Source organism: Macaca mulatta, chromosome 5, assembly GCF_049350105.2.
Source record: "Macaca mulatta isolate MMU2019108-1 chromosome 5, T2T-MMU8v2.0, whole genome shotgun sequence".
In the NCBI taxonomy this organism is placed as follows: Eukaryota; Metazoa; Chordata; class Mammalia; order Primates; family Cercopithecidae; genus Macaca; species Macaca mulatta.
In genome coordinates, this window is record NC_133410.1 from 97,397,411 (window position 1) to 97,417,158 (window position 19,748).

The following is a 19,748-nucleotide window of genomic DNA, read 5'->3' on the forward strand; positions in this document are numbered from 1 at the left end:
ACAGTCTCCATTGTTTTCAAGAGCATCCTTAGTCTTTAATTTCCTCACACTTTATTCCAAATAAAGTCAGTTCACTTGAAGACAGCTCTGTATTCCTATGACCTCTGTCTCCCCATGAGCAAAACTGTGCCACTGCTTTACAGAGCCAGGGACAGTGGCCCACCTCTCTGTGACATCCTGCTTTATGAACAAGTTAGTGGGCTCAGATGGCAGCCTCTGATTTTCTCACCTTGCTTCTTCTGGCATGGAAACTCTACCTTACAAGTGGGAACTGAGTGGAAGAGAGCCCCATACCTCTTAGCCACTCTTACCAGGATTAGAACCTCTGCAACATGCATTTAAGAATGGGAGCAGGCTGGGTACAGTGGCTCACGCCTGTAATCCTAGCACTTTGGGAGGTCAAGGCGGGAGGATTGCTTGAGCCAGGAGTTCAGGACCAGCCTGTGCAACATGGTGAGACCCTCATCTCTACAAGAAATAGAAAAATTAACTGGATGTAGTTGTGCATACCTGTAATCCCAGCTACTTGGGAGACTGAAGTGGGAGAATTGCCTGAACCTGGGAGGCAGAGGTTGCAGTGAGTCAAGATTGCACCATTGCACTCCAGCCTCGGCAAACCTGTCTCAAAAAAAAAAAAAAAAAAAAAAGAGTGGGAACATTGAGGCTGGGCATGGTGGCTCATGCCTTTATTCCTAGCACTATGGGATGCCAAGGCAGGGGTATCACTTGACGTTAGGAGTTCAAGACCAACCTGGGCAACATAGTGAGACTTTGTCTCTATTTAAAGAAAAAAAGCTTTAAAAAACTTTTTTTAAACAAGAGTGAGAAAGCCGGGCACAGTGGCTCACGCGCACTTTGGAAGACCAAGGCAGGCGGATCGCCTGAAGTCAGGAGTTCGAGATCAACCTGGCCAACCTGGTGAAACCCCATCTCTACTTAAAAAATACAAAAAATAGCTGGGCATGGTGGCACACACCTGTAGTCCCAGCTACTTAGGAGGCTGAGGCAGGAGAATTGCTTGAACCTGCGAGGCAGAAGTTGCAGTGAGCCAAGATCGCGCCACTGCACTCCAGCCTGTGTGTCTCAAAAAAAAAGAAAAAGAGTGGAAATGTTAGGATGAGACATGCTGGCAGCCTGCCCCTCCCTGGGAGATACTGTAGCCCTGGACTAGAAGCTGGGGGAGGAGGGAGCCCTGTGCTCTTAGCTGCACCCATGTGAAGTTGTGCAGACATGAGCTGGGGACAGGAGAGAAGGCTCAGATTATGGCTTCAATGCCACAGAATCTCTTCATACTAACATTTAGTAGATTTTCTTGAATAAATGCTTTTTCATTTGCTGTATGCCCTTAAAAGTTTCTAGAAATTTTAAATATTTGAGTTTTAAAAAATAATTTTCAACAGTTACAGCTGTTCCACTAAAGGGAGAGTCTACAGAACCCTCTGGCCACCATTGCAGAGGTTGTCTTCGGCTTACAATTTTTGAAAGTATTTGTATACATTTTTTAAGTTCAAAATAATAGAATTATAAGTGAACATGCTGTTTTCATACTGTTTTTCAAGCTTTATTTAACATATTGTGAACCTAATTCTATTTCATTAAATAGTCTGCCACAGTGTGATGTCTGATGTCTCCTTAGAATTTTATTGTATGGATGAACAATGATTATTTAATTTCCTATCAGTTGTTGGGTGTTTGTTTGTTTGTTTTTGTTTTTGCTTTTGAGATTGGGTCTCACTCTGTCACCCAGGCTGGAGTGCAGGAGTGCGGTGGAATGATCACAGCTCACTGCAGCCTCAACCTCCCAAGGCTCAGGTGATCCTTCCACCTCGGCCTCCCAGGTAGCTGGGAGTACAGGCACATGCCACCACGCCCACCTGTTTTTTAGAATTTTTAGAGATGAAGTTTTGCCATCCTGCCCAGGCTGGCTCAAACTCCTGGCCTCAAGCAATCTGCCCACTTCTGCCTCCCACAGTGCCAGGATTACAGGCATGAGCCACCATGCCCCACCCCCACATTGGTTGTTTGATGTAGCCATTTTTCAGTGATCCGCTATTAAGAGGCAGCACTCTTTTATAGCCAAAAATTACACATAAACTTATAAAATTTTCCTTTAGAAAATGTTCTAAAAATGGAATGTCTAAATAAAGGGTTAGGCGTACATTCTTAAGACTTCTGATATGCACTGACTTGCAGGAAAGTTGTTCCAGTTAACACTTCCACCAGTGGCATCCGAGAGTTTATCTGTAAAGCTTGAGACAATTTAGAAAGTGTTTCAAATGATTGTGTTGCTTAAGAAAAAAATCTTAGCACTTCCATTCGAAAAGCCAATGGGGCTGAAAAGACAATGAATGACAAGCGCTTTGTCCCTCTCTACTGTGTTTTCCTTGCAGCCTGGTGAGACGAGTGGACCGGATGGAGCATTCCATCGGCAGCATAGTGTCCAAGATCGACGCCGTGATCGTGAAGCTGGAGATTATGGAGCGAGCCAAACTGAAGAGGAGGGAGGTGCTGGGAAGGCTGCTGGATGGGGTGGCCGAGGTCAGTAGTCATGAGCTGAAAACACCACTGCTGAGCATGGTGTTATTAATGAAAACATATGTTGGTGACAGTTGTATTTGAAGTATTAAAGAAGAGTAAAAAAAAAATTGACATTTATAGAAATTCACAATGATGTTTCCATTTACTCTCATTTTCAGATATCTTTTTTCTCTCTGAAACAGAAACACTCTTTCTATAAGATACCTTTCTATAAAACATCAAGGTAGTCTTATTGTCTAACGCTTACGCTGGGATGTTTATCTTCATAACTACAGGTTAAATTATAATCTGGAGGTGTTACCTTCTTAATACTCCATATGCTAATGGTCCTGCCTTCACTGCAGGGTAGAATTAAATGAAAAATTACTCCAGCAACTCTGAGATTTGCTATTATATGCTGTAAATCTCCAGCCTTACCAAACTGCACATTATTTGGTCCCTGGACTTCCTAACGCATTTCCTTCTACTGCCCCCAACACCCTGGTTTCTTTTTCCCTTTCTAGGATGAAAGGCTGGGTCGTGACAGTGAAATCCACAGGGAACAGATGGAACGGCTAGTGCGTGAAGAGTTGGAACGCTGGGAATCCGATGATGCAGCTTCCCAGATCAGTCATGGTTTAGGCACGCCAGTGGGACTAAATGGTCAACCTCGCCCCAGAAGCTCCCACCCATCTTCCTCCCAGTCTACCGAAGGCATGGAAGGTGCAGGTGGAAATGGGAGTTCTAATGTCCACGTATGATATGTGTGTGTTAGTATGTGTGTTTCTAATAAGTGAGGAAGCGGCTGTCCTGAGTTGCTGTAACAAGCACACTATTTATATGCCCTGACCACCACAGGATGCAAGTCTTTGTGACCGATTGCTAACCTTCTGCACTTTAATTTATTTTATATAAACTTTACCCATGGTTCAAAGGTTTTTTTTCTTTTTCTCATATAAGAAATCTAGGTGTAAATATTGAGTACAGAAAAAAAAATCTTCGTGAAGTGTATTGAGTGGTACGCCCAGTTGCCACCATGCCTGAGTCTTCTCAGTTGACAATGAAGTAGCCTTTTAAAGCTAGAAAACTGTCAAAGGGCTTCTGAGTTTCATTTCCAGTCACAAAAATCAGTATTGTTATTTTTTTCCAAGTGTGTGAAGGAGAATGGAGCATTCCTTTCCACCCTGGCATAGTTCATGAGCTTAATACATAGTTTTCTTTTAAGAAAGGAGCCTTTTATTTCAACTACCTTCCTGGGGTAAACTTTTCTAAAAGATAAAATGGAGCAGAACTCCAAATCATTGAATGGGTATGTAGTCATTAGGATAGAATCTGTGTGAATGGTTAAGATGAATGTTAAATACTATGCTTTTTTGTAAGTTTATCATATCTGATGTCTGTGGGACTACCTGTGTCACTTAATTTTTACATTATTTTGGCTCTAATTTGAATAAGCTGAGTAAAACCACCAAAGGTCAGTTATAGGATAAAATGGCATCTCTAACCATAACACAGGAGAATTGGAGGGAGCCCTAAGTTGTCACTAAGTTTAATTTCTTTTAATGGTTAGTTTAGCATAAAGATTGATTTACATGTTCTTTTTCCCATGTGGCTCTACTCATTTGCAACTGAATTTAATGTTATAACGAATCTAGTAAGAACAAGTTACTAAATTTTTAGTATGCACTGAAAGTTTTAATTCAACAATTATGTTCATTTTAAGCAAAATCTTAAGAAAGTTTTGAAATCCATAAAGCATTTGGTTTTAAACTATTTTAAGAATATAGTACTCAGTCAGGTATGATAGCTCACACCTGTAATCCCAGCCCTTTGGGAGGCCGAGGCAGGCGAATCACTTGAGCCCAGGAGTTCAAGACCAACGTGGGCAATGTGGTGAAACCCCATCTCTACAAAAAATGCAAAAATAAAAAACACAGTACTCAAGTATTCTTGATCCTGTGTTTCAAAACTAGAATGTATAATCCAAATGGAGCTCAATCTAATAAGAAAGAGGTTTTGGTATTGAAAGTTCATACATTAGACAGTATCAGCCAAAATTTGAGTTAGCAACACTGTTTTCTTTATGAGAGGGTCTCACCTAAATTTATGGGGAGAAATCTATTTCTCAAAAAGAAAATCTTTTACAGAAATGTTGAGTAAGGTGACATTTTGAGAGCTAATAAGCAAAAGAGCATGCAGTGCTGTTGAATAACCCTGACTTGGAGAACCAAGAGAATCCTGTCGTTAAATGCTATATTTTCAATTCACAAGTTGTTCATTTAACTGGTAGAATGTCAGTCCAATCTCCAATGAGAACATGAGCAAATAGGCCTTTCCAGTTTGAAAGTGAAACATACTGGGTTTCTGTTAAGTTTTTTCCTCATGGCTTCATCTCTATCTTTACTTTCTCTTGAATATGCTACACAAAGTTCTTTATTACTACATACTAAAGTTTGCATTCCAGGGATATTGACTGTACATATTTATGTATATGTACCATGCTGTTACATGTAAACAAACTTCAATTTGAAGTGCAGCTATTATGTGGTATCCATGTGTATCGACCATGTGCCATATATCAATTATGGTCACTAGAAAGTCTTTTTATGATACTTTTTATTATACCGTTTTTCGTTTCACTTGCAAAATTTCGCAGAATTCCTCCTTTCTACCCATAAATTACATATATTTTTCTTCTTCAGTCATGGAGAACTCCCCCCTCATCTCTTCCCTAGTATCTTTCCCTGTGTACTGGTATTATTAAAAAGATGTTACATGTGCAGGTCTTTCTCGACAGTCAAGAATGTTATTAATGTGTAATGCTGAGCACTTTACTTCTCAATAAAAACTTGATATAGTAGCAGATGTGAGAGTTGTCTGTTTTCTAAGTTGTAACAGGTAATGTGCCTTTTATCACGAGACTTTGTTCTCTATGTCCGAAAACGACATTAATCGGCACATTTCTCTGTTTATTACACCAGCTACACATTTCAGGTACCCAATTAGCCTTTAAGCACAGGCTGTCATTTATGGCATTTTTGTTTGTATTTTCCTGAAACGAAGATTCCAGGACAGGTGGTTTATTTGAGAGGTGTAGGCAATAGGGATAGTGGAGTGGCAAAGATGGGGAGTAGAAGAGAAGGTGCCAGTAAAGGGCGTGTCGTCTAGCTGCGTAACAGCATAGGCTGCCAAAGCCTAATTCCTGTGGTAAAATGCTGAGAAACAGTGTAGGAAAAACTAGAACAAACAATTCAGCCTTATCCCAGCTGAGGGGCCAGGACTTTGGTTGGAAGACCACTCTGGGATAATGGTAGTAGTTCCCTAGCGCGTACAATAGACAAAGCAGCCTTTGCTGGCTTCTGAGCAAGCCTGCAGGCAAAGAAATGCAGACACTGGTAGACGAAAACCAGCAGGCATACACGGAAGTGCCACACGGGCAAGGTGCCCACATTATGCACTATGGATGATCACGCAGTGTTCAACCCTAAGGGAGTCCATCCCCTTAGGATACTACAAATGGGGCTCCGTGGAGTTGTGCCACATGGTGACTCTATGTAGACCACCCATAAAACAGGTAAGTTTAAAAGCATAAAGAAAACAGCACTAGGCTAAATCTCCAGTCCCCACTCTGTACTTACTAGTCATGTGATTATGCCAAGACAACTGGTCCAGTTTCTCTGAAGACTGTTTCCTCATTTGTCAAATGGGAAAATCAATACTTGTCTCCCTCATAGGATTTTGCTTGCGCCGTAAGAACATATATGTATGAAAGCACTTTAAAGCTGAAATTTCCATTACAAATGGAAGGAGGTACTATAGTACCTAGCCCAGTGACTTGCTCAGCAAGTTACAATCTGTTGAATCAGCAAAAAGGAAAGGAATTCTTGACAACTGCAAATTTGAAAGGTAAATAAAGGAGACTTATGTTGCCAAATAATAACTCAAAACACTTAAAAGTCTTCTGTGTTTGTATTTCAAAATTGGGCTATTATTTGTACAGTTTTGTGTACTGCTTTTCCATTTCATATTGTATCATAAACATTCCATGAAACCCTGATTTCTATTAATGGCTACAGAGCGAATCAGTATAAATTAATATTATTTATGAAGGCCGGACACAGTGGTTCACAACTGTAATCCCAGACCTTTGGGAGACTGAGGCAGAAAAATTGCTTGAGGCCAGGAGTTCAAGACCAGCCTGGGCAACATAGCGAGACCCTGTCTCTGTAAAAATAACTTATCTGGGCATAGTGGTACACGCCTGCATTCCCAGCTATGCAACTGAAGCGGAAGGATCGCTTGAGCCCAGGAATTCAAGGTTACATGAGCTACGATCACACTACCACTGCATTTCAGCCTAGACAACTGAGAGAGACCCTGTCTCTAAAATTAAAAAATATATAGAATATACGAATATGTGATACATGTCAATTCATAAGTTATACATTTTTAATACATATGAATTACCCAAAATACATCTGCCCTGTTATTGGACATTTAGATTCTTCCCATTTTTTATTATTATCTCTAATGCCATGACTAACATATGTCAACATAAATTTTTTTTTCACATATCTGGTTATTTCTTCATGGAATTCTGTATAGAGAAGTATCTGGAAATGTAATAATTAGGTTACTCTATGAACACATGGTCTTGACACATATTACCAAATAATTTTTCAGAACATTTATACCAAGTCATATTATAACCAAATTTATAAGCACCCATTTGTCCACCTGCAAACAGAACTTTTCATAAAAAGTGTTTATTTTTATTTAAATTTAAACAGAAGAAAATTATGCACAAAAACGAAGAAATTGCTGAATCTCAGATACTGCTTCACAAAAGACAGGATTTCTTAAGAGTTTCTTCTAGACTTCAAAAAGCAGTAAACACCAGCCTGGGCAACATGGTAAAAACCCCATCTCTACAAAAAATAGAAAAATCAGCCGGGCATGGTGGTGCTTGCCACTGCACTCCAGCCTTGGTGACAGAGACCCTGTCTCAAAAACAAAAAAAAGCAGTAAACGAAAACGTTAAGAGGTAGAGATGTTTTCGTGGATGTAAATTTAAGTTTCAAGACAGTAGAACAGGGCCAATATTTTCAGAGAAATCACAGACCACCAATCATCTCTTAAAGGAAAAAAACAACCTTTGATGGAGAAGATTCCTATTTGTAAGTGAAAGTGGCATCAATCTTACAGTTCTGTAAGGGTTTGATTTTTTCATATGGATCATCTGTGTTTTTTCTCTTATGAACTGTGCTGGTTCTTTTACAGATTAAAAGAAATATTTATCTGGTTCAAGTTGGTGTTTGCATTTAAAAAAGAAAGAAATATCTAATACTATTGGGGAAAGGGTCAACTCAAAGATGTACATAAAACGACCAGTAGTCCCTTACCACACCATGTAAGTGTTAAGAAGATAAGGGCACGCCGTTGACATGGTAGTATTATTATAAGCCAGTTGAGTTCTACTGCATCCAGACGGATGAAAAAATTGGATATGCTGCCCCTTTCACCATGACCTTGCCAAATGGAGGAAGCATTGGGAGTATTCAGTCACCCAAGAAAATCGAAGGATCATGGTAAGAGCTATCTTGAAAATATAAGCTATTTTCTATTTATAAGTAATAATTAAAAGATATCAGTAGCTTGAAAAACAGAACGGCTTTGAGAAATGCAATATTAATTAAGCAATGGAGGCAGCCAGTGCTCCCAGAAAATCCAAATGCCTATGAACTTCAATTCTAAAGAGATGTATTGAATGGTTATAGAGCTAATGCTGTCAACACAAATTGTTTTATTTATCCTGATCAGTCTATTAGCTTATCAAACAAATCTGAACAGACCATTAAGTTGAATGTGCAGTTGCAGGTTCAAAAGTTATTCACTGTTGTCTGTTTAATCTGAGTCCAGTCTTTGAACTAAAGAAAAAACAAACTAGAAACACATGATGAAATTTTCTAATGCCTTATTTATTTTATGCTAGTCTGTTCTTTAAATGAAGAATACACATTTGTTTTTCATTTGATCAAAGCATAAGATTTTAAAGGTTTGAAAAGCAATCCTCCAAGTTTCATGCTGAGTTCAAAATAAAAATGTTTTCATGTTCAGGCCATTATATGTTGCGTGATTTATCTTGAAATCCCTTTCTTTGAATAAGACCAAGCAAAATCTGTTCAGTCTTTATATAAACCAAAGCAGTTTCTTAGTCAATAATTCTTTTTTACCATTAAGATTGTCAATACAATACATTCTGAGTACATAACAATTTGTGTGTGTGTGTACATATATATTTTTGTTTGTTTGTTTTTGAGACAGAGTCTCGCTCTGGCACCCAGGCTGGAGTGCAGTGGTGCGATCTCCGCTCACCGCAAGCTCAGCCTCCCAGGCTCATGCCTTTCTCCCGCCTCAGCCTCCCCAGTAGCTGGGACTACAGGCGCCCGACTCCACACCTGGCTAATTTTGTTTTTGTATTTTTAGTAGAGACGGGCTTTCACCATGTTAGCCAGGATGGTCTTGATCTGACCTCGTGATCCGCCCACCTTGGCCTCCCAACACAATATATATTTTTGAAGGTCCCTTTATGTGTATTGTGCCATATGCTTCTCACAGCCCCAGTAAATGCTTTCGGCATTTTATCTTATCCACCACTATTACATGCTCTCCTTCATCTCCAGACTACCCATTCCTGCCATTGCCCTCATAGGGACCCATTCTGGTAATTTTGGATATGTAGAAAAACAAATCCTGTTTGTGTGTTTAAATAAATCGATTTATACCATAGACCTTTTTTTTTGCTTACAATGCTTTTATTAAGGTGTATTTCTTCTGCAGTGTGTAGCTCTAGTAAGTTATCCTGTTGATTGTGTAGTACTTCCTAGCATGCAGCCACATTTTACATAATATCCATTACTATAGCAGAATGGCTGGCCCTAATTCTATTTCAAAATCTTTGGGCTGGGCGCGGTGGCTCAAGCCTGTAATCCCAGCACTTTGGGAGGCTGAGGTGGGTGGATCACTTGAGGCCAGGAGTTCACGACCAGCCTGGCCAACATGGCAAAACCCCATCTCTACTAAAAATACAAAAAATTAGCCAGGCGTGGTGGTGTGTGCCTGTAGTCCCAGCTGCCAGGGAGGCTGAGGCAGGAGAATTGCTTGAACAGGAGGCAGAGATTGCAGTGAGCCAAAATTGCACCACTGAACTGCATTCCAGCCTGGGTGTCAGGGTGAGACTCTGCCTCAAAAAAAACAAAAACAAAACCAAAAAAAACCCCAAATCTTTGTAAATTCGCTTATTGACTTTTCATAAGTTTCTCGGTGGGTATATAACAGAAGTTGGAGTGCTAAATCCCAGGCATGTACTCTACCCAGAACGATCAGGTTGCCCTCCAGAATGACTGCACCAGCCTACAATTCCACTACATACATGAGAAAGCTGGATTTAGCCATACTCTCATCAGCACTGGTACCATCTAGCTTCTTCATCTGTGCTAAATGGAATGTTTCAAAAGTGAGACCTCATTTTATTTTGCATCTTTTAGATTCCCAATAAAGTTGAATATCCATCCCTTCACCTAGTCATTAGTCACTGGGGTTTCTCTTTGTAAATGACCTATCAAACCTTTAACATCTTACAATTTGATCTAATGGGAAACAAGTATGTTTTTGTTTATTGCCTATTTCTCTGCTGGGTCAAGGTCTTTTTTATTGTTTGTTACAAGTTCCTTGTATTGTTTAAATATTAATCCCTTACCAGTTTGGACCCTGTTAATATCTCTCATCCACCTGATAACTTTGCCAATGTTTCCTTCATTTTTACATAGAAAAATTCATCTATGTTTTTGCCTCATTGTTTTGGGGGTCTTAAAGAGACCTTCATGAGGTCACAAAATTTTTATGTATTAAACTTATGGTTTTACCTTTCACATTTAATATTTTAAATTTGTATAAAAGGTCTGTAGGTATTTTTGTCCACATAAAGAGCCAGTTTAATCAACACTGTATTAAATAAGTCCTTTTTCCTTAGTAGCTCATGATGTCAATATATTTCAGATTCATGCATATATGTGCCTGTTTTTGAATGCTTTATCCCGTTATACTGATCTAGGATTGTTCCTGCACGATGACTTCTATGACTGTCTTTTTAGTATGTCTTCAGATGTGGTGAGGTGATACCTCTCTGGGTTTATTTTTTGTTTTGCAAAATCAGACTAAGCTATTTTTGTGAATCATTTTTTTTCATATAAATGTTAAAATAAGTTTGATGGGTTCCTGAGAGGAAAAAGAGGGAAACGTCTCATTGAAATTTAATTTGGATTGTGTTGAATATATTGGTTTGAGGAGAATTGATATCTTTACAATATCAGAAACACGATAATGCGCCCCTTTTTCAGATCTTCCATCATGTCCTGTGTCTTAAAATTCCTTAAAGATCTTATGCATTGTTTAATATGGTCTCATTGCTACTACAGCTTTACTGTTTTATGGTTTTATTGCTATGATGAACAGAATCTTCTCTTTCATTATAGTTTCTAGTTGGTTATTGCTATTCTAAAGGAAATTAATTTACTAATTTTTAAATAAATTAATCTTACACTCAGCACACTTGTTGAAGTTTTTTACTAGCTGTGGTTCTGTGTTTCTTTAGGTTTTCCTTTCTTTTTCTTTTTCTTTTTCTTTCTTTTTTTGTAGAGACAGGGTCTCACTCTGTGGCCCAAGCTGGAGTGCAGTGCAGTGGTGATCACAGCTCACTGCAGCCTCAAACTCCTGGCCTTAAGTGATCCTCCTGCCTCGGCCTCTCACAGTGCTGGATGAGCAGGCATGAACCACCGCACCTGGCCTCTTTACGTTTTCTATGTAGAAGACCATCTCATCTGTAAATAAGGACAGTACCATGCTAGAGAGAGGCAGCCAAAGTAGACATGCTTATTTCTCGTCTTAATGAGAATGTGTTTTAGTTTGTGTTTCTCTGAAGGAAGAGATAAGACAAGCACTTTGGGTTCAAGTATTTAATAGTTTATTTGGGAGGTGATATTCAAAAACTGGAGTAGGGAACAAAGTCACACAAAAAAGGAGGAAATGCCAGTATGCGGGTGTGTTGCCTCAGCTCCTCCTCTGAGAACATGACAGAATGCCCCTCTGTCTGAAGAACTAAGGCTGGGGCATTTGCCCACTGGCCCCAATCCCTACTGGTTGAGGGGTGCTCCTGGGTGTTACCAGGCTACACTTGCACACAAGGTGAACTTCTTTCAAATTTGGAGAAGGCCCAGGAGCAGAAAGTGAAGAGACATGTGGTGCAGGAGTGGGATGCTAAGGTCTAAGCTCACATGGAACTGTCCACCAGAGCTGCAACCAAAATCACATAGGAGACAGCAACACAAGTGTCTACTCCAGTCCACCCCTTGCACCATTCAGATCCACTCATGCACACCCTGGACTTTGTGAGGGAGAGGCCAGCTGTAATCTCTAGGTAACACAATACAGGACTAGAACTACCTAGTCCCCATTGCTGCTGCTGCTCAGACAGCTGTAGTAATAACTTCACCCTCTACTGTCCTTCCGGGAGTTCCCTCGCTCTTGGCTGCTACTTCAACTGTACTAAGCTGCGTGCCTGGTGCACTGATCCACACGTTCAATCTCGAGGGCTCAGAGCCCTTGGTTACCTTGCCCTTACAGAGCTGTGGAGCATGGAAACACTGAGTTATCTCTGTGAAATCTCTGCCCAATTATGTAGCAGTAACCCCAGCCTCTCAGGATGACAAATATATCTTTTCTCTGCCTGCTCTTCCACAGGTGTGGAAATCCCAAAGAGACCACGTGGCAGACAGTAGCAGACTCAGTGGAACCCTCAGTGTACTTCCAGGTGGACATGTTCCCCCGCTTTTTAAGTCCAGAACATCTAAACCAGCAGAGACTAAAGGTGCAGAAACAAAAGTGTAAATTCTAAAGATGGGTTAATGGGAATGATATTGAGAGAAGCCAGTATTGCTTGATTCATGGACCTGTGCATTTTAACTGTTGGAAGCAGGCAGGAAATACTCACTTAATGTAGGGACCTGGAAACTTTACATACAGGACCGATAACTATTTTAGGCTTTGTGGGTCATAATGGTCTTTGGTGCAACCACTTTGCCATCATAGGGCAAAAACAGCCACAAACACTACAAGAGTGAATGAGCATGGCTGTGTTCCAATAAAGTTGCATTTTCAAAAGCAGACAGTGGGCTGGATTTGGCTGGCAAGCCAGTTTGTTGAACTCTGGCTCAATCCATAAAACACATGCTGGAGGATAGTGCCCCACTTTTCACTGAGGGCATCACCCATGAACTGCCACTAGCATGATGCTTATGACCAGTCATGTCCTGTGGAATAAAACAGTAATAGCTAAAAATGTATTGAGCAGGTCCCATGACCAGGTATTTCTAGGCACTTTACATATAGCATCTTATGTAATTTCCATAACCCAACTGTGGTAGATACTATTAGAATCCCTATTTTATGGGTAAGAACATTATAGATTACCCTGAGCTAGTCCATCAGGGTTACAGACCTGGTGAGTAAAGGATGACAAGAGGAGGAGAACTGGGGAATCTTGCCTGGGCTTGACTTAGGACCTTTTAACTTCGCGATGGTATGAAAGCCATGCGCATTCAGTAGTACCATACTTTGAGTAGCATGCCACCATTCTGTTTTTCACATTCAGCATTCAATGAATTACAGAGATTAGCTGTAGAGATAAAAAGGCCCCATATTTGCCTCACAGCTCTTACAACTCCTTATCTTCCACTGACACCCACTGCACCCATTCTGGCTTATGCATAGGGCATTTTCCAAAGGAACCCACCTCAGGATTTATCAAGACGCGCCTGATAATACTGCAGTATTTTCCAAATCTTAGCAAGGAAATAATCTGTGTGACCTTTGGCCAGTTGCAGTCTCTGAAACACAAGTTTCCCCATTTGGAAAATGAAAAAGATGGAACAGCTTGAGGTTTTCCAAACAGCATGCCGCCAAGCCTCTCATTATTGAGCTGATTCTTTGAGCTGAGACTTTGGTGCCTGACAGAGGGAGCCAAGTGAGAGCCGGCATCCTCACTTAGATCAAAGCAGTACCGCTTCCAAGTGTCATTTAGCAGAGGCCCACATACAAATGGTCTCTGAATTGCGAGGGCTTGACTTAGGACTTTATAACTTTGCAAAGGTACAAAAGCCATGCACATTCAGTAGAACCAGACTTTGAGTCTCATTTAGTATTCAATAAATTACAGAGATATTCAACACTTTAATATAAAATAAAATATAAAGCCTATAAAATAGGCTTTGTGTTAGGGGATTTTGAACTGCAGGGTGTATCAGTGTCCTGAGCGCATTCTTAGACTAGGCCAAGCTATCATGTTCGGTAGGTTCAATGTATTAAGTGTATTTTTGACTTACGATATGGGTTTACCGGAAGATAACAAGATCGTAAGTCGAGGACCATCTGTACGCTGTTCTACGGGGCTCAGGGGTGGAAGGATGACTCTGCAGCTAAAAAATGATCTGAAGATCAGGTGATGCTAATGGGTTCACTTAGTTCTACTTGTGCTTCTGATATTAGGTGGATACAAAATACAATGCATGGTTTTCAATGCAGCAGTTACCCAGTGATTGAATGAAGATCAAACTATAACAATGGAAGTTAGTGAGCCTTAACTTCTTATTGCAATCCTAAATAGGTGCTATATTTCCCAAATAATTACCTAGAATTTCCAGCCTACCTCTGACACAAGGGAGAAAAAAGGTAATACTTTCCTTCCTATTATAAGCATTCTAGATGACCACTGATTCTTATCAGGGAAGCTTAGGAAATTCCACCCTATGTAATCACAAAGAAATGTGCCAGCCTGGGCAACCAAGTGAGACCTTATCTCTACAAAAAAATTAGCCAGGTGTGGTGGCGTGCACCTATAGTCCCAGCTACTCGGGAGGCTGAGGCGGGAGGATCACTGGGGCCTGGGAGATCGAAGCTGCAGTGAGCTGTGATTGAGCCACTGCACTCCAGCCTAAAGAACAGACTGAGACCCTGTCTTAAAAAAAGAAAGAAAGAAAGAAATTTGAAGTTTTATAGTTTAGAAAATAAGACTTACTTTGATTTAGAGTATCATTATGTTCATATTGCTAAGTGGAGGGAAAAAAGTAGTCTACAAGTCAACATGCAAGTTAACCATTTATTTAAAATATGTATACAAACAGGCTGCAAGCCAGATGGTAGCTATGTCTGGTGCAGTTCAAGGCCGGGATCTTTAGTCCACAGAAGATAAACACAAGCCTGTGAGGGTGGGGTGGGGACACTGCTATCTCCTGCATTGTCTTGGTGAAGGTTAGCTGGAGCAACTATTCAGGTTAGCTTGACACACAAATCCCTATGGATGTAGTAGACATTGTTGCATTGGTCTTAAATCCCAAATCTGTGTTTACCAAGGAACCCTCTGACCTCAGTTTCACACCTGAGAGAATAATGTAACAACATAATGTCCACATTAAAACTGTACTGTTTAAATGAGTGATTTGGTGCTCTGGGTTACAGATCTTTGGTCGGATGACTGGTGTGAATTCATTACTCAGAGAATAGCCACCCCTTTGGATGCACTAAAAACAAAAATTCCAGGCCAAGAGTGGTCTGACACCTGTAATCCCAGCACTTTGGGAGGCTGAGGCGGGTGGATCACTTGAGGCCAGGAGTTCAAGACCAGTCTGGCCAACGTGGTGTAACCTCGTCTTTACTAAAAATACAAAATTTAGCCAGGTGTGGTGGCACACACCTGTAGTCCCGGCTACTCAGGAGGCTGAGGCAGGGGAATCACCTGAACCCGGGTGGCAGAGATTGCGGTAAGCCAAGATCGCACCACTGCACTCCAGCCTGAGACAGAATGAGACTCCATCTCAAAAACAAACAATTCCTGAACATGAGAAAAAAAACAAAACAAAACAAAACACACGTTCTCCCACATGCCCCGAGGCCAGAAGGCTCCATCTCAACTGATACCAGCCTCTCTTACCCCTCTTACCATACTAACTGCCACCACACAGGACTGAGTGTAAAACTAATGGCGGATGCAGAAACCCACTTTTCGCCTTTTGTCAAAGCAGGGCAGAAAGGTGGGGGAGAGAATGAAGTATCAAGAAGCACTGTGTTTGTTCTATTAAGAAGAAACAGGATTTCAATATAATATCTTGAAATTTAAAATTACAACAAATTTCTTCGAACTTTGGTTTATCAGCATATTAACACAGCCTCACATGAAGCAGGAACAACAACTGTCTACAGCAGCCATCTCTGCAAACGACGGCCTCTGGGCCAGATCTGGTGTTCACTGGCTGTGATGTACAGCCCTCCAGCTAAGTAGAGGTTTTACATTGCTGAAAATGGTTTTTAATTTTTTTCTAAAGTTATGTTTTTTAAAAGAGGCAAATAGCAAAAAAAAAAAAAAAAAAAAAGACCCCGAGAGACAAAGTATCAGGCCCCTCTCAAAGTTTGTCAACGCCTGGTTTACAGGAATAATGAACTCCCCTCCGTTCTGCCTCCACCAACCAAAACAAAGTCTTTAAAACAAAATACACAAGACCAACCAGAAACACAGATGGAAAGATGCCTTTTTAAACAAAAGACCATCCTCCCTTCTTTGATCTTAGCAACTTTAGTCTGAATCTGCATGACAGATTATTCAAATTTTTGAAAAAAATCAAAATAAATAAATTATAGGGTTGCACTGAGAAATTTAGTGGACACTGAAAAAGTCAAATTGGCTGTTCTTCTTGAAGCTAGTTGAAAAAAAAAACAATGTAAATATCCATGCATTCACAGAACTTTAAAGGTAGAAGAAACTCTCATTTTACAGATGCATAAAGGAATTTGGGGAATGTAAGGTTCTATGAAAACAAAGAACATGAAATGAAAAAAAAGTATTAAGAATTACTTAGTCCTTTTGATATCCATGAGAGGTAGGGAGAGCAATAATCCCAGCATAAGCACATAAATTATCAAACCAGGACACCAAAAATAATTAAAGAGATGGATATAATTATATAACTTTGAAAACATGTATTTCTTGATTGCATATTTGCTTCATTATATTGATAGACCTAGAAGATAGATTTACTCAAATCTTATTTTAAAAATATCTTTCAGAATGCACCACAAGAAACTTGTTTGGATTATATTTTTGTGTATGTGCAAAAAAATGGGCTGTAATAGAAAGTTTTTTTTTTTTTTTTTACTGTGAAAACCAATCAAAAAAGTTTTTAAAATACTGTAATGACTTGCAGGTGTTGTCAAGCCAATGACCTTTTATAATCCTACTGCTACATCCAAAAGAAAAGTTCTTTAGACACAGTACAGTGAGGTATCATAAAACACTATATATTGCCATTAAGAAATGCAAAGCAATACAGATAGTATACATTTATAGTATAAACAGTACAAATAGCAACTTATATTCATTTAACTGAGGTTTATTTTATGTTAAACCACATTAATTCGTCTCCATTATAGATTAGTTCTGACATCCGGGAAAATAAAATCAAAAGAATATATATATATATATAAAAAACATAAAATGAGCACATAAAATTTACCATCTTAACCATTTTAAAATTAAGGAACGTTTTTTAAAGTGTGGTTTGTTTTCTTACAATGTAGAAATTTACTTAAGGATATATATACCCATATATTATATATAAGATATGAATTATATATAGGATATATATCCTATATAATATATATATCCTGATATATAGGATATAAAATAGAGAATACATATAATATACAAGGTGTATATAATATATGGATATCTATATCCTTAAATAAATTTCTATTTTATAAGAAAATAAACCACACTTTTTTAAAAGTTCCTTAATTTTAAAATGGTTAAGATGATAAATTTTATGTTATGTGGTTCTTACCACAACAAAAGTATATAAAAGCAATTTTAATATAAAAAGAGGATACATAAAACAGGATATAATTAAATTCTCATTTATTTAAAAAGTAGTTGTTAATAATTTTGGCTGTTTTGTTTCTTCTGAAGTATATTTTGTGTAAAAAGTATAGATAGATATTTCTCTCTGTGTAATAAGGGAAGGGTATATACAGAGAACTGTAAGGCACAGGTATGTGAAAAGCAGGAATTATACCAAGAACAGGAAAAACTGATTAATCTTCATGATCACATAACCAAGAAAAAAGATAATGTGTTCCAAGATGATGCGTTAAATCAAATATCATCCAAAAAGAAAAAAGTTCAAAGATAAAAATATAATGCCATGTTCCCAAATTGATGTTGTGACAGAATGTCAGGGCACCCACGGACAAACTAAATGAATTCCAAGATGACCAGTCTCAGGGCATCTACACACCAGTGATGCCCCAGCTCACTTAATTCCTGTAAGTATTGAAAAGTATTTATTTTTAAAAAAGAGGGCTACATGCAATGTGGTCTCCTGAATTGAATCCTAGAACAATGAAAGAATATTAGTGGAAAAGTGGTGAAATCTGAATATTGTGTGCAGTTTAATTAACAGTGATTGTACCAATGTTAATTTCTTAGCTTTGACAAATGCACCTTGCTATATAAAATGTTAACATTAAGGGAAGCTGGGCAAAGAGTAGACAGGAAATTTCCTCACTATCTTTGCAACAAAATTATTTCCAAATTCTTTTAATTTATTAAAAAGTGGGGAGAGAATTAAGTATCAACCTATGCACACAAAAACATAACACTTGGCTGTAGCAGTGTTCTCATAACAGCAACACAGGGGAATACAGCAAGTGTCATTTCAAAAATAACGCAGGGGTAAGAAAGGAAGTAGTGACTGGGAGAGTGGCTGAGTGGGCTTTTGTGTGCTACAATCTTCTATTTCCTGACCTGCATGGGTGGTTGCACATAATTCACTGAACTATATTTTTTGGTACATTACCCTTCAACTAAAAAAAGATTAAAATATTTCCCTATTACTGATGAAGGTTAGAATGAAAAGGACATACAGAAATAAGGTATATAAGTAGGAAAGAAAACCTACGCAGGGACAGATGTAATAGTTATTAAATCCTAAGTAAAATTTCCAGAGCTGGAAAAGATCTTAGAAATTACCAAATCCAGGAGTGGTCAGATTCCTTTATGAAGGTAGATCTGGAGATACTTATGCACTGCGGATAGGCAGAGGCCAGACTTTTGTATTTTAGCAAAGTTCCTCAGAAGATTCTGACACACACCTGGATCATAAACCACTGAACTACCCCAAGAAGGTTACGTGACCTTCCACAGCTAGAATGTTCCAGAAATAGTGCAAGAATTCTATTAATGGACCTCTACTCTACCTACAGTTCAAAACCCTCAGCCAAGATTCCTGAGATATTACACCACTAGAGAGAAATATCAGTAAGTTCTATTAACTTTAATGTGCTTATCAAAAAGATTTTTCTATCACAGTGGTTTTTTTACCCTATAAGACAGACTCTTTTTTCCAACATATTTTCAATTTTACATTTCCAGTATAGCATTAATACATTTGTCATTTATTAAATAATGGCAAATCACAGCATCATAAAGTATTAAGACTGAAAGGCTACTAACCTACCTATTCATTTTAAAGATGAGGAAACAAATGCCAGAGACAGGAGTTTCCAGAATTCAATTCTCCTTTTTTAGGTTAATAAGTTAGACTAGATTTCTTCCCCATGGTTACTGTCTGAGGAGATGAACTAATATGCGATACATGATATCTTGGATTCTTTCATGTTTAATTCCATTTGTTGTGATTTCTAAAAATGTATCTCTTTAAAACAACTGCTATTGTGCAACAGTGTGACAGCAAGGGAACAGAAAACAACAAAAAAACTTGATTGAATACTTCAATCAAGGTGCTTCTTTCTTATGTGAGGATAAATCATACTGAATTAAGGGGAAATTTAAGAATATTTTTTAAGAAATAACAATTTCAGGTAGGCAATTGTGAGGAAAATAACAATCATACAAGCCAAGGCCACGTGATTCTTCCACAAGCCCCAGGGTGAGAGATCGATGCCCTGCTTTGTCAAATATTCTTCACCAGTACATCTGAAATTCAACAGAAAAAAGAATATAACTCATTCCTAGCATCTGTCAAATGTTACTCAGTATATCCACTGTTCCTTAAGGGAGCCTAAAAGTCAACCAAGCCTTTAATGATTATCCCTTCAGATGTCATAGC

At 38.9% G+C, this 19,748-nt stretch overlaps 2 protein-coding genes across 17 annotated transcripts in view; one reads left to right on the forward strand and one right to left on the reverse strand.

Moving 5' to 3' along the window:
* PKD2 (polycystin 2, transient receptor potential cation channel) overlaps positions 1–5,380 on the forward strand; it is a 71,082-nt gene extending 65,702 nt beyond the window's left edge. For both annotated transcript variants that reach the window (XM_001099242.5, XM_028848611.2), the window contains 2 exons: positions 2,391–2,538; positions 3,042–5,380. In XM_001099242.5, coding sequence (XP_001099242.3) covers positions 2,391–2,538; positions 3,042–3,278 — 385 coding nt within the window. In that variant the 3' untranslated portion in view covers positions 3,279–5,380. The remainder of the gene's footprint in view (positions 1–2,390; positions 2,539–3,041) is intronic.
* Positions 5,381–17,519: 12,139 nt separating this feature from the next.
* ABCG2 (ATP binding cassette subfamily G member 2) overlaps positions 17,520–19,748 on the reverse strand; it is a 141,039-nt gene continuing 138,810 nt past the window's right edge. For 14 of the 15 annotated variants that reach the window (XM_015138720.3, XM_078001419.1, XM_015138722.3 and 11 more), the window contains one exon: positions 17,520–19,615. In XM_015138720.3, coding sequence (XP_014994206.2) covers positions 19,468–19,615 — 148 coding nt within the window. In that variant the 3' untranslated portion in view covers positions 17,520–19,467. 15 annotated transcript variants of the gene reach the window in all.